Source organism: Capricornis sumatraensis, chromosome 9 (assembly GCF_032405125.1).
Source record: "Capricornis sumatraensis isolate serow.1 chromosome 9, serow.2, whole genome shotgun sequence".
Taxonomy (NCBI): Eukaryota; Metazoa; Chordata; class Mammalia; order Artiodactyla; family Bovidae; genus Capricornis; species Capricornis sumatraensis.
The window spans coordinates 27,229,233-27,244,707 of NC_091077.1; the positions used below are offsets into that span (position 1 = coordinate 27,229,233).

The window sequence follows — 15,475 nt, forward strand, 5'->3', positions numbered from 1 at the left end:
CACCATCTTATAACTTGAGCATTTGGCCTTGTTAACATATGCAGATCGGCTACGTTTTTTTCATGACATAAAATTTCCTCTGCTACATGTGTACTATTCTTCATTTAATTTTGTTCATTTTTTACCCCCCTTAGTACCATCAACTACAGTAAGGACCTTCCTCTGGCCCAAGGAATCAAGTTTCAGTAAAAAGTGCTTTAAATTGACATTTCAAGTCTTTCATGCATTGTTACAACTCTTTCTTCTGAAGAAGACAAAGAAAATGAGTATTTGCCTTGAATAAATGTATCATTTTGAATATGACGGTGGCTAATCCCTTATGCTTCTGAGGCCTAAATCAAGAGACTCATTTAAAAAAAAAAAGTTTTCATGACATCATCTCAAGTAATAAAAAGTAGAGTAGGTGAATTTTTATGTTACTAGTAGTTACTGATTTTTTAAATTTAGGATTATTTTTATAATTTATAAAAAATAATAGTACATGTCATGGTGGGAATTTGGAAAAAATCAGAACATAATAGAGAAGAAAATAGAAGTCTTGTCAGTAGATGCAGGAACATCTCCTAAGCAAATAAAGAAATCAGTGGCGAGCTTGATTCACGTCACCTCACACCCTGGAAAGGGTGTGATTGAAGAGAGTGTCCCTTGTTCATGGAGGACCGTAGCGCAGTTACGCTTGTGGATCGACTTGGTGTTTAAGATGACTGGGGGCATTCATCACCATCACAGCTTCCCTCGCGCAGGATCACCTGTGTCACCACAGAAGAAATTTGCGAGACAGACGGAGATTTTGCCCCTGGCCCACCTAGAACCTGCACCTGTGGATGACTGGACTTCTATGCAAAGCACCTCTGGATTTCTTAGGCAACCTCAGACCATCCTTTTTAGCTGTTAGGCTCCTGTAATTGCCTTTAGGTTTGTTCTTAGAGAATATCAAGTGTGTAGCAGCTCGTGTTTGCAGTGACCTCGGCATAGTTCACTTTCTCTTTGAGCATCTGCCTCCTCTTGAGAATATGCCCAGGAGCCCCTGGAGTGGTTTGGCCAAGGGCCCTGCCAAGCGCACACTGGCTCCTGCAGTTCCATCTTCCTGGCAGCCTTCGCTCCCCTAATGGGTAGCAGCTACCCACCACCTTCACTCCTGCCAGACTGGACTGGGCAGAAGCCTTGGAAGATGATGTTTGTACAGGACCTGATGTGTCAGGATGTATTGGAGAGATTCAGACAATGGGCAAAGAGTTTGGGGTTGAGTTATGACAGAGAAGCAAGCAAATGAAAAGACCAACCAATTTTAAATTTGTCAGGGAAGGGATGGTATTCATAGCATGTTCCATGGCCCAGCGTGACTAGTGTTCACAAGCTGTGGTCAGCCTTGAATATTAAGCCAAACATGGTGATAAACCTTTTGAGAGCATGTTGGCAGAAGTTCAGGGTATGAGAGCAGGTTAGGAAGGCAGGCAGTTTATGTTCTGTGGTGGACAATCAATAACGTCTAAACTTACAAAACAGGAAATACCAACATAGGCTTATAAAGATAGGGAAGAAATTCTGAAAAAAATCTTTGCTTCAGGTTTTGTGGGGGAGAGACATGGAGAAGGAGGCATTACTGTTTTCCATAACAGGTCTTGTAGAGCTGTTTGTGTCTTTAAATCAAGAGGGTGTATAACTTTGATTAAAAATTAAAGCCAATAAAAAAGAAAATGATCTTGGAGAATCAGGTGCTTGAAATCCTCCACTTGACCCCATTTCCACCACCCCCCCACTCCCTAGCACATACACGCACACTGTCTGTTTCCCATTATTGAACTGGGGACTCCTTTTAAACATCTCATGAAATGATTGTGCCGAAAGCCAAGTTTTCTTCCATGTTGTAAAGTTCATAATAGACTAAATCACCTTGTATTGATATATACATACTTTTTAATACAAGCTGATGCTTGAGAGAATTACTCTCTTTGGGCATTTGTTTTTTTTAAAAAAACCTCGCCATGGTTTTTCTTTGTAAGTTACAGTGCTAGGTCTTGTAGCCCTGTCTATAGAATATAATCTGAAGAATATAAAACACTATTTTAAAAGATTTTTTGGAATCATGTAGTAACTGGCTGTTTTCATTTTGTGAAATTATATAAGATTAATAGTGGTTGAAATATTTTTTATACCCAGTTTTTCCCCAAGCATTTTATTTTTTAACAGGTATTCTGAAACACAAGCTGTGTCGGTGTTTTAATTAAAAAATTTTTACATTTATAATTTCTCTCCAATCAGGTATTTAAGGAGGTTCTCCATCTTCCCGTGTATCTGCTAAAGCCACGCCATACTAGCCAATTTCAAATAATAATTTCCAATACACTGGTGGGAGGGGTACCAGCAGCTCTCATCTTAGGTTATAAAAGTCAAGTTAAACTGATTCCAGAAGTTTTCTTTGAAACTAATTCAATTTTCTACATCTTTCTAGCAACAAGGACATTTTTTGCTGTGACATTTATTAAAAAATTTTGCCTTTAAATGGCCCTCTTTGTTTTATTACTGGTTTAATAAAAGTTACTCATAGTAGCCATAGAAGTTAAAATGTGCATCTGTACGCAGTATTTCTGGCCATGTGATTGAAGGTGCTGGGAGCCTAGTCCTTTGCTGCTGGATGCTGGTTACACTGAATCGCCTTGTCACTGTCTGGCCCTCCCTGAGTGTTGCAGCCATACTGCGAGTTCCGGCCTCCACAGTGGACCTGAGCAGCTGTGGTTAGCATTTCCACTCTACAGGACAGTTACAAAGTAACATAGTGGCTGTCAATGGTAAGAGCTCAGTAAATGTTTATTAGGGTGTGTTCTGTATTTTGCACTTGAAAAAAATTTTTCTTTAATGTGTTTTCCTGAAAGAAATTTAGAAGCATTGGTTTTTGAAAAGTGAAGTTCTTTGAAATGTTTACTGGAATCAAATTTATAAGTAGGAAAGAGCCAATTTATGATACTCATTTAAAAAACCGAGGTATATGGTATCTGTTGAATTTAAATATTTATCATTCTTAGCAAAGTTTATTCCTATATAATTTATGATTTTAGTTGTCCGTTGGATTTTTCCTCTTTGCTTATGTGTAAATTTTTGCAGTGACAGTTTTCTTCCCTGGGTAGGTTAGGTGTGAAAATAGGAGGACAGGTTCAGTAACTCCTCAGCGTTTGCGATTTGTTGGTCTTTTCACTGACAGTTCTAGGGTTTTCTATTAGAGAATTCTGGCCAGGAATCAAATATTATCAAATAGCCTTCACGGTGTTGCCCTGCAGGTGGCGCTGTTGATCAGAGCAAGCGCCTCAGTTTGGCAGGGGAGTGATTCGTTCGGACATTTAGGTATCCGGAAGTCACCATGGAAAAGGTTTTGCGTTAAACTCAATATGCTAAACTTCAGGCTGGGCTTTTCTGAGCTGCTTTTCATTCCAGCACCATTGATTACCCGCCTTCCCTACCTCCATCTGATAACTGCGCAAATCACCTTTGCTGCAGTTGATTATTGTGCTTAGGTAAAACAAGGCCCGAAGTGTCAGAGGAAACACTCAATGGCTATAATCACAGAATAGTGTCTTTTACATTAAAAAAAGTATTATTTTTCTTCCTTCCCCTGCTCCCCGTAGTAAGCATATGTGTGAGTTTACTCCATTTTTAACAATTCCAGGGGACGTTGTGTTTAACTTAAACTGTGATCCAGGCACTTTTCAAAGCACTTAAATATAAACTCATTTAATTCTCCACAGTTCTACAGATTAGGTATTATGATCCTCATTTTACTGATGAGGTGCAGAGAAGGGGTAAGCAACATTCACCAAGTCTCACTGCTGATAAATGATGGAACTTAAATTTGCACCCGAGCATTTTGGCCCCAGAGTTAGCGTCTGGTGGCAGGAGTAGCAGCCCCTGAAAGTGGAGCTCTAGCAATGCCTCCTTCCCTGCCTGTTTCTCAATCGCTAATCTTTCTTTCTTCTTTTGTAATGTTCTTTATTTTTTATATAATCATGAACTTAAAGAAAAATGGAAGTAACTGTTACCCCTCTAAGCTGTGAGAGTGTGTTGTTGACCTGATTACACATTAACTCCAAGCACTTCAGAGTTTATTTCCCACAAACTACATTTTACTATGTAACCATATATGATTGATACGTTACTGATACTCTGATTCCATTCACCTTTTGATTTGAGCCAGCAGTCTTTTATAGCAAAGGGAGTCATGTCATATATACTTAGTTTCCTTTGGTCTCTTCTTGACTGTTATGGCCTGGATACTTTGGGAACTGCAGACCACTTACTTTGCAGGGTGACCTTCAACTTGGTGTTTCCTCATGATTAGGTTCAGGTTGTGCACCTTTAGCAGTTACAATTGCAGAAATGATGCCATGTTCGTCCCATGAGGTGGTGCATGATTGCGTTTTGTCTTATTACTCATTACCATTGATACCTTGACCAGAGTGGTGTCTACCAGCTTTTTTCATTGTGAACTATTTCTCCTTTGTAAATTAATGTGTTCTGTGGGGAGGGACTTTGAAACTACCTCTGTGTTCAGTTCGCCCTCAAACTTTCTTGTCTCATCTATTTTCCTCTTTTATACAGTGAGTTATAATCCATTTGTTTTATTAAACTTCTTTGGATGCTCACAATGTACCTTGATGTTCCTGATTTGGCCAGCAGAGTTCCCCTTGAGCTGACGTCTGTGTTTTTTGAATGTGTCCTTGTTCTTTAGGCACTTGCTAGCTTTTTGAAACAAGATGTCCCAGATTGTTCTTGTAATTAATCTACCCCAGTTCTGCTATCAGCCATTTCTCCCAGGAGCTCTGATTCCTTTTAGTCAAGAACCATATTTAAGGGGAATTCCCTGGTGGTCCAGTGGTTAGGACTCTGTGTTTCTACTGCAGCAGGCATAGGTTTGAACCCTGGTTAAGGAACTAGGATCTTATATGCCAGGAAGCACAGCCAAAAAAATAGAAAAGAATCATATTTGGAAGCCAAGATCTGGTGTAGGTATGACTAGTGACATGAAGATATCACTGCTGCTAGGTCCTTGCAGAGGATAGAGCTGGGAAATACATGTACAACCGACTGTTGAACGAGTTTGAATGCCACTGGTCCACAGAGACAATACTTTGCAGACAAAGGTCTGTCTAGTCTACATAACCTATGGTTTTTTCAGTAGTCATGTATGGATGTGAGATTTGGACCATAAAGCTGAATGCCGAAGAACTGATGCTTTTGAACTGTGGTGTTGAAGACTTCTGAGAGTCCCTTGGACTGCAAGGAGATCAAACCAGTCAATCCTAAGGGAAATCAACCCTGAATATTCATTGAAAGTACTGAGGCTGAAGCTGAAACTCCAATACTTTGGCTACCTGATGTGAAGAACTGACTCATTAGAAAAGACCCTGATGCTGGGAAAGACTGAAGGCAAGGGGAGAAGGGGACAACAGGATGAAATGATTGGATGGCATCACTGACTTGGTGGACATGAGTTTGGGCATGCTCCAGGAGTTGGGGAAGTCTGGCGTGCTGTAGTCCACTCAGTCGTAAAAGAGTTGGACACAACTGAGCAACTGAACTGAACTGGTCCACTTACGCTCAGATGTTTTTCAACAGAATTACAGTATTAACACAGTCATATGCTGGTTGAATCTGCAGGGTCAGAACCTCATATACAGAAGGCCAACTTTAAATTATAAGTGTATTTTTGACTGCAGAGGGTTAGGGCCCTAATGCGTTGTTCAGGGGTCAACTGTATACACAAGTACCTCTGTGTTTACTTCTGAATCTATCTGCTTATACTGAGAGCTAGGAGTTCACATCAAAACTTCCATATTCAACCGAATATCACAGGGTTCATTTTAGTTCTTTATCTTTTTGTATTTGCGACTCTGATAGTAAGAAACTGCCTCTCATTACCCTTGATGTATTTCTCACTGGAATAGCTAATCTCCCATCTTTCTGAGGACACCTCCCTCACCTACTTCTGGTTTTGAGGATACTGGTCTCATCTCCCACGTGGATTTCCTTCTCAGCCCACTCACGCATCCTATACATAGCTGTCCCCAAATGGGGACAGTCTTCCAGCTGCCTAATGGTGTTAGGACTGAACTGCTCTGGAAGAAATAAAGTAGACAAAGAGTAGATTTTAGCTCCGGTAACATACTACAAAGCACGGAGGCTCAACAAGGTAGCTTTGTGACCTTTCCTGAAATGTTGAGTCCTGAGTCAGTTAAAATGACGCTGTCCCTCACCCTGCCTGCTTGTCTGGGAGCTGAGATGCCTGGGGCTTCAGCTGGATATATAGGTGGCACAGGTCTGGGAGGTGGAGCATCTGTGTCTTCAGCACAGCTCTGCTTCTAAGAAGCTGAACGTTCTTAGAGGAGTAATCTGACCTTTCGGTGCCCTAGCTCTCTCATCTATAAAATGAATAGGCTGGGCCATGTGGAGACCATGGACCAAAATTGGCTAAGTGCTTGATTTATACTTAGGTGTTAGCCTTCAGAAAAAAATTCAGATTTAAATTTCTTTGGAAGGAGGCTGTGCATGCCAGTTAGCCACAGGTGGGCCACAGCTCAGATGATCTTTCCAAGTTTCACATATTTCCTTCCGGCCGAAAGGTTTTGAGGTTTAGGCTCTGGTGAATCAAGCCTACCCCTGTCTGACCCTTCTTGGCTAAAGGCAGTATTTATACCAAGAAGAATGAAAACAGCTTATAGACTTCCAGTCAAGGCCATATTCAGGATATGATTTTAGCTTCTCTTTCCGAGACTGCAAAGAATGAAAGCTCAACAAGGTAGTATCTCTTTCCTACTTAACAGTCCAGACGTGGGTAGTCCAGGGTGAACTGGTGACCTGGTGTCTGGGCCTGAAGCTTCTGATTGTTCTGCTTGATGAAAGATGACTCATCGCTACCACATACTTGGGTAGGGGAGGGCACTCTTCCAGTTAAGGGTGTGACCAGGAAGTTGCACATGTCAATTGCAACATGTCACATCACATGGCAGAACTTAGTCACATAGCATATTCAGCCGAATGGGAGGTTGAGAAACCTTTATTTTTGGCAGCTGTGTACTTGGACACAACTTGGGTGTTCTGTTGAGAGAGGACAAAATGATTATTGGGGGAAAATTAGCAACTTCTACCAGAGTGTTTGTTAAAAATACTCCCTTCTGCCCACTCTGGGGAATGTCTTCTGTCACATGTCATTTTACTTCCTTAAGCTCTGATGATCAGCCAATTAAGAATTCATTTAGATTCTGCTACGATTACTTAGGGCTATTCGTCATGACCCTTCATAAAAAATAGAAGTCATCAGCTTCCAAAAGCGGCCAGTCAGGGAAATTTCAGAGTTGGTTAGAACAGAATGGGAGGTGGAAGAGATAAGTTTCGACAAATGGGATAGTTGGAGGTAGAGGTGACAAAGACAGGAAATCCTGCAGAGAGCCAATAGCCAAGTGGAAAGTGGGTACCTGGAGAAGTCAGTGCTGGTTTAAGAGAAGTGGGAAAATGGAGAGAGGCTGAGAACCAGATGTGAGCTTCCTCTGCATTTTCTGGTGTGGCTCAGTGGATTTCTAATCTTTTGTTATCAGGGCTGTCAGAAGGGCAGGATTCCATTCTCAGCTTAAACCACATCTCTTCTGAGGCCCCTGTCTTCCTCTGTAAAATGGGCATAATCTTTCTCCAATACTTCTTTTCCCAGCACTATTGTAAAATACAAGTACGATGCCAGATGTTAGAACTTTCTAGATAAAGTGTAATAGATGCATGGTGATACTGAAAGAAGCAGTGAGCTCCCTGTATTCTGTGTGGAGCTGGTCTGGGCCAGCCCAGGGGCACTGATTTAGTTAAGAGAAGCTCAGAGATCTGGACTGATGGGGTCACCTCTGATTCAAATGTCATTCCTTTGACAAACAGGGTCTGGGAGAGACCACACAGTGTGGAGGTTAACCCCTATTTGGCAGGTCTAGACCGAGGCTGTCAGCATAGACACATATCTGGAACAGAGTGGGGAGGATGGCATGGTCTTGTGTATGGGCAGAAAGATGCTCCTTACACGGGGCTACTCCTGTCGTGGTGGGATTGCCAGTGCTTTCTCTGATGAGCTCAGAGTCCCTTTAAGGAAGTCTTAACCTAAGACTCTTGAGAGGAACTCAAGAACCATGGCCGGAACTGGTTTGATATTGGATTGCAGTAAGCCACATGCCGTACCACTGAATCTCTCCTTTTGAGCTGGTGAACTCATATTCAAATTGGCTTTCAGCTGTGAAAAAATCTTCTGCGTGAAAAGAGGAGACATTTTCTCCAGTCTAGGGACTGAGTTTGCAATTAAAATGAGGACATTCAGCTGTGAGCCAGGAAATGCTCTTTGCTCATAATCTCAAACAGCCTGTGAGAAGAGTCCTCATGAGAGGACTATGAGAGCGTCTTTTCCTGTGTTCTTTTTGGGGGAGGAGACAACACGTGGCCTTATCTTTTCTGGGGATAACACGAGGGGACCGTGTCTCAGGGATGCATCTTGTTTTATTTTGAATTGCAACTTGGAGAATGGGGTGTCAGTTTTATATTACTTCCCTCGGTTATTCATTTAAAGAATGTAACAAACTGTGGTAAGAATAACAAAGATGATTCACTGAAGGTTTTTCTTTCTTTTCTTGACTTAATGATCTGCCCTAACTTAAAAGAATTCTGCATAATAATTGCAGTGTTTCCTGGTGTTTTAAATCCAGACTCTAGCTACCCCAAAACAGTGATCAAATTATTTTAACCTCTTGAAATTGAAAGAACCTCTGAGGAAACAGTACCAGGAAACTTTCTATAGTTTAGGGCTGTAGACTCTGTAGGAATGACCCAGTGAATTTTTTATTCTCGTAGTTTGTCCTGCACAAGGAGTCAGCAAAAGAGAAGATGAATTCTCACCTCTGCCTACTTCTGCAGTCTGCCTTAGCTGCCTACTAAGTGGCCGATCGTTCCAGCATCTCCTGTGAACACAGGTAAGCTGAGTCTGCGTTCCCCATTGTATTTTTTGACCTCTGCACATTTAACAAGGACTTTCTCATGACCGCACTCCCTCCTTTCCTCCTTGAGGGATTTCATTTTATTCTTGCTCATGAAAGCAGAGAGCTGGCTGCTGCTGGTATTCCCCCGCCTCCCTCTCAGCCCTCTCAGAGCTTCCGCACCACCGAGGGCCCCCTCCCTCCCAGGTCGAGATGTCACAGTCTACGTGCCTCTCTGGCTAAGTGGCTGAAGTCACAACATCCCCCCAGTCCCGGATCTTTATAAAGAACCTAGTCAGTGTGCTGCCCTCGTTCTGCCCCAGCAGGATTCATCTCCGTGAAGTGCATCCTCTGAAAAAGGGAAAAGCCCAATTGTTCCCTCTGTGTTGCCCAAATGACTTGAAGGGCTTGGATTTTTAGTAGCTTCCAGAAACAAAAGAGGATTTTTTTAAACTGGACGACCGACTTCCTCCAGCGAAGTCTCCCTGGCTGACCTTTGTTTACGGTTAAGCAGCATTGTGCTGGCTGTTCTGTGGCTCCAAGTCAGTCACTACAGGAAATTCGCTTTAGGGCTGTTATTGAACTCACAAGGCCTACTTCTGGCTTGTTATTTCTTTTTTTTTTTTTGTCTGTTCCTTAACAACAATAAGGAAGGTTACAGAAAGTTTCATATTACCCTTCTCACCCCAGTGTTAGATCTCCTTCTGGTTGCATCTGCACGGTTCTGATGCACCGGTAATATATTTTTTAAATTAATTAATTTATTTTTGGCTGTGCTGTGTCTTCACTGCCCTGAGGGCTCTTCTCTAGTTGTGGAGAGCAGGGGCTGCTTTTTTTGTGGCAGTGCACGGGCTTCTCATTGCAGTGGCTTCTCCTGTTAAGGAGCAGCGGCTCTAGGTTCACAGGCTTCAGTAGCTGAGGCTCGCAAGCTTAGTTGCTCCGGGGCATGTGGGATTTTTCCCAGATCAGGAACCGAATCTGTGTTTCCTGCATGAGCAGAATTCTTTACCACTGAGCCACCAGGGAAGCCCTGCACCAGTAATTTTTTAATGTCTGCTTCCCTCACTAAAGGAAAGCTCTGTGAGGGCAGGACCTTGCTGAGCTTAACCAAGTTTTCTGTCTCTCCTCCCGCATAGTATGGAATCAGTAAATGTTTGTTGAATAAAGAAATAAATGGATACTCTGTGGAGGGTTTGACTTCTATTTGTATGTGTGGGGAAGGAAAAAAAATTCTTCGTCACTCTTATGTTCTTTCACTGAGACCTGTGAATTAAACTGAGAAAAAGATTAACAGAAGAAAAGAAATACACATTTTAATATTATTTTATGTACACAGAGGGGACTTTCCTGGTGGCTCAGAAGGATCTGCCTACAGTGCAGGAGACCCGGGTTCAATATCTGGGTTGGAAAGATCCTCTGGAGAAGGAAATGGCAACCCACTCCACTATTCTTGCCTGCAGAATCCCCATGGACAGAGGAGCCTGGCAGGCGATAGTCCATACAGTCCATGGGGTCCCAAAGAATTGGACATGACTGACCAACTAACATGCATGTACACAGAGGCCTTCTTACAAATGAAGTGAAAACCCAAGAGTAGTTACTGTTGGAGACTTACATTCCATTTTACCAAAGGGCAATGAATGGTGGAGGATTGAAACGATGAAGTTAAGGGGGTTTGGGTTTCTAGGGGTAGTAAGTTTGGGGATGTTGAGTATACGGGGAAACATAATGGAAGAAAGGGTTAACTGTCAATAGTAAGGTTTAGTTTCTGCACACTCATCCGGATGCTGTCTTAAGCTCTGGTGATAAATGTTGTTCTTTCCTTCTGGGTGTGAGAGAGGAGGACATCTTCAGAAGGCAAGTTAAGCTTTTAGGCTGAAGGGGGATGAGCAGAGAGCTTTTTCGGCTTTTTCTCAATTGCCTTCAGCTCAAGAATTCTTATGCCAAAGCGGCATATTTGGGGGTGGCATACTGTGACCCCTTTTAGTGTTTGGTAGAATTTGGATCTGGTAGAGACAGCTCATTTCCTACTCCAGCATTCATTATCCCCTACTTGTGGAGGGTGCATGAGTGCCTGGATAAAGACAGATAGCATCTGGTAGTCTTTTACAGCAAGGTGTGGCCATGTATTAAAATAGCTTGGGTTCCTGAGGACTTCTAGGTGCAGATGAATCACCTCTGGACTGCCAACTCCTAGGCTCTTTCGAGACAGAGAGATGACCGTATATCTTGTTTATGCTGTTGCAGTTACAGGGTTTTGTTTATGACTTGCAGCCAAACCTAATTGTAACAGGTATCTTGGCTTTTCTTTGCATTTCCGAGGAGCGATTTGGATTAGAAATCTGAATCTAGCTGGGATGATCATAGAAAACCATGCCAGTTAGAGATGTTCTGAATCTTAGGACAGCCTCAGCTGAGGGTATTTTCTTTGGTGGTGGTGATTTAGTCGCCAAGTCATGTCCGACTCTTGAGACTCTATGGACTGTGGCCTGCCAGGCTTCTCTATCCATGGGATTCTCCAGGCAAGAATACTGGAGTGTGTTAGCATGTTCTCCTCCAGGGGATCTTCCCGACCCAGGGATCGAACCTGGGTCTCCTGCATTGCAGGCAGATTCTTTACTGACTGAACTATAAGGGAAGCCTATTTTCTATCGTTAATTTATTTCATAAATATGCTCACCAAAATGGAGCATGTCCCCTCTTACCCTTTGGATTAGAAATGTAAATAACAAATCAGTATATTAAGTATTGATCTATTGATTTGTCCTATGAGGCTGAAAGTAGCTACGCATCTATAACTGGCAGCAAGGCAAAAAGTCTGGTATGCCCACCCTGGTATTTTTTGCTCTAAAGTATAAGAGAGTGCAACCAATCACTTGCTTGTTTGTTTTTTTTTTTAAGACTTTTTTCCCCTATTATGTTTATGTCATTGGAAGCAACTTTTGCTTCCTGGTGTCCTTTATAAGATTTTAATTTCTTTATTGCCTAGTCTAATTTAGCTCACATGAGTAAGAACCTCTTGACAATGACACGTTTCCTTATCTTTTAAACTAGTTTTTCCTACATACACCTAGTTGTCTAAGCTGTGTTTCACTTACCTTAACCATAAAGGAACAAGGAAATTCTGTCTCTTTTCAAGCAATGGTGACTGTGGTGATATGCAGACAGTGGGGAGGAGGCAGTCTGGGAGCTATGCCTCTAGATAACAGGTTTGTGAGACATAGCTGTATGAGAAAAGGGTTTCCCTTCAGTTTTCAGTTTATAATATATATATATTTTTTCCCTCTAGGAATTCCCATTAAGCTTAAACAGTCATGAAGTTGGGAATTTTATCAATCTGATTGGAGTCATGGGACATTAAAATAAGCACTTTTAGCTCTGCGTGCCCCATGCCCTGAAAGCAGATTGGGTCATCAGGTTGGCCTGGTGGAAATTTTTGTTCTTAATCTCTCTTTTGTCCATTCAGTCCATAGGCTCCAGAGCCACAGAAGCTGAGAGGATGGAGGAAAATGTTCTTCTCCAATAGGAAAGAGGTGGGTAAGACTGGTGTGACCGGCCCGGAGTGAGGCAGGGGGTGTGTGCTGGGAACATGGTGCACACTTTCATGAGACTAGGAAGAGAGCTAGAATTCTGACCCACGGGGATATTAGTTATAGATGTAGTTTTAAAAGCAAAAATGGAAGAAGTCTGTGTCCCTCATCATTTGTAACTTACTCTTAAATTATCGATACCTACAGTTTGGGTCCAGAGCCTTTTTGCTGCGGCGGGGTCCTTACCTGCCTGTTTCTTGCTCTGTCACTGCCTTTGTAACCTAGGGAATTAGGCTAGCTCTTCCTACCAATGTAACAGGAAAACTGCCCCTTACCTGTATATGGAGCTGTGAAGATTGTTTCCCTGGAACTGAGTAAAAATTCACAAGTGGGCCTTTTCCTGAGGGGAAAACATCCTTTTCTGCTATTGGCCTGCCTTCTCTGAAGCCCAAATAGAGGATAAAATTGAATTTGTACACAGTGTTAATACTATTAGTTAAATTGTAACACCCTGTATTGTCTATTGTCTACTTTTATTTTCTTCAGAATTTCACATAACATAACTTGATATTTAGTCAGAGGAATACTCTGATTTCTCTGAGAAATTAATATGCCCCTCTGCCTTTCAGGTGGTAGATCAGTGGGGCATTTGGGGAGATACTGTGTTTGCTTTGCATCACTATCCTCTTTTGGGTCATCATCACTGTTTTCAGTTGATAATCACCAAAAGGGAGACAGGCACTATGGCGTGTGCCCATCTGACATGAGTTACTTTCAGAGTTTCAATGCTGAGAATCTCAGTATCCAGTCCTGACTAGTCAAACTTCATAGTGAAAGAGACAATGTTTTAAGAGGCATGTATGGCAAAAATGATTGGCATATTCTGGGTGGTACTTGATGGCAGTCTTACTCAAAACAAAAGCAAACAGAAAGCCAAGGACATTTTTTATTTGCAGATGGGCAATTTCTCAGGGTTTAACAGGGTGTTAGAAGAGGGAGATTCTTTTCACGTTTGTCTGTGTGTTGGAAAGCTTAGCTTGGTGGATGGTGAGAAAAGGACACCTCCACATTCTCACACACCCAGTCTGAGGGAAAAACCACCCACAGTCCCCACCCAGCTGAAATTTCCCACTTGATCCACTTTTTGGTGAAACCCGAGATCTGAGATGTGCCAGCTGCTTCCAGCTGTAGTCTCAGGAGCCCAGTGCATTCTGGGATTGGTGTGTTCGTGGGGATGGATGGGGGGTGGCCTCATACATTGCAGATTCATACCAGACTCAGATTTAGAGGATTTAGGACCATTATTCTTGGCAGTTATTTTCCATCATAAGGAAAACAAATCAAATTAATACAAATAGGTTTTTGCTTTTAATGGATTTTCTTTATATAAAAGTTAAAGTTCCTGGTTGTCTGTCACATGCAGAGGGAGTAAGACCCTTGAAATGTATTTTATTAAGCAATCTGAGGCCCAGAAAGAAGACAAAAGACCTGCCATTTGTATGATTCTGAGTCCAGCGACACTGTGATTCCCAAATGAGCGCCCTTGGGTGCAAAATTTGAATGGATGGATGGATGGAAGCCAGAGCGTGGATGTTCTCCACTGAATGGCTTCCAGGAGGAGACTTTACTTAGTTTGGGATAACTTTTCACTGGCCCTCGAAATCTTGAACAATTTAATAGGTTTACTCCCAGGTGACTATAAAGAACTGGGAAGTTTGGGCCCCTGGAGCTCCTGGGTGTGAGGCATGAGTGAGGAGCAGCTTTGGATCCTTACGCCTTTGCTTCCAGGCACTGGGTGCTGGCTGCAATCCTGGCCACAGAGGGAATTAGATGAGGGTCCTGGGCTGCTGTGGAGGCCAGGGGTGCCTGCACTGACCTCCAGAGCTGGAGCCAGACAGCAAGTGGCCGGTGGACTTGGTTCAGCCTGAGATGTGATGAAAGGCCCTGGGGAGCCCTTGTGCAGCTTTCGTTTCCAGGGCTTTCAGTTCTATATTCCCCTTTCTGTAAAGAAGAATTTTCTAGAAATGTTTACTTGTAGGAAAGAAACTTAGGATACTGAGACATGTTGCCAAGTCTACTAAGAAAATCTTCACCCAGTGATACAGGACTATTTACCTGGTTTCTCGTTCAGAATTTGGCCTTGCTTGGTTCTAGAGAATGGAAACATGCATCAGGTATTCTAAGATTTGAGGGACCTAAGGAAATAGAGGTGATTGATGTTGTGCTATTAAAAAGAATAGTGACCAGACACAGAGAATGATTTGTGGTTGTCAAGGGCTGGGGGTGGGATGGAAATAAAACAAGAAATAGTGATCATTTCAGTTATTCCACATCATGGGCTCAGGAGTCATTCTGGATGTATGATTTTTATTTTAGTTTTTTAGACTGCTCTGTAGTTATCTAGGCTTGAGAAATGCTGTCCTAATTTTGGTGGTTTATGAATGTAGTAACTGTGCTTTGATGGGCATCTACTGAAACTATTATAGAGTGCCTTTTCTTGAATGCTGTATTCCCAGTGAAGCACATGCAGTTGTCTGTTAAAAACAATGTTGTGAATTTTAAACAGTTTCTGAAGGTATGAAAAATGTAGGCTTAGACAGGAGATAGCCTATAGCATAGTGCTCAGCAGCATGGCTTCTGAAACCAGAGCATCAAAGCCCTGGTTCCTCTACTAACTAGCTCTGACTTTTCAGAAGTTACTTAACTTCTCTGTGACTCAGTTTCACTACTTATCCAATGGGGTGGGGGACGTGGTGGTCACTCAGATATGCTTCGCAGACCTCTGGCTTCAGGAAACATGACTGACCAAGGGCGCCAACCGCTATATTCTGACATCCATCACCAAGGTGCACTGAGGCCAGGCCCCCATGGCTGCTCCTAGCCCACTGCGCATGGTAGAATGTGAAGACAGACCCAATCATGGACCGCTTGGAGCTCCTTTCTTTGCCCCTTTGGCCT

At 42.5% G+C, this 15,475-nt stretch overlaps 1 protein-coding gene across 2 annotated transcripts in view; it reads left to right on the forward strand.

The window, feature by feature from the left end:
- ALDH7A1 (aldehyde dehydrogenase 7 family member A1) overlaps positions 1-2,386 on the forward strand; it is a 39,248-nt gene extending 36,862 nt beyond the window's left edge. The window contains exon 16 of one of the 2 annotated variants that reach the window (XM_068979474.1): positions 135-2,386. In XM_068979474.1, coding sequence (XP_068835575.1) covers positions 135-189 — 55 coding nt within the window. In that variant the 3' untranslated portion in view covers positions 190-2,386. The remainder of the gene's footprint in view (positions 1-134) is intronic. The other variant, XM_068979472.1, reaches the window with a different exon arrangement.
- Positions 2,387-15,475: the final 13,089 nt, after the last annotated feature.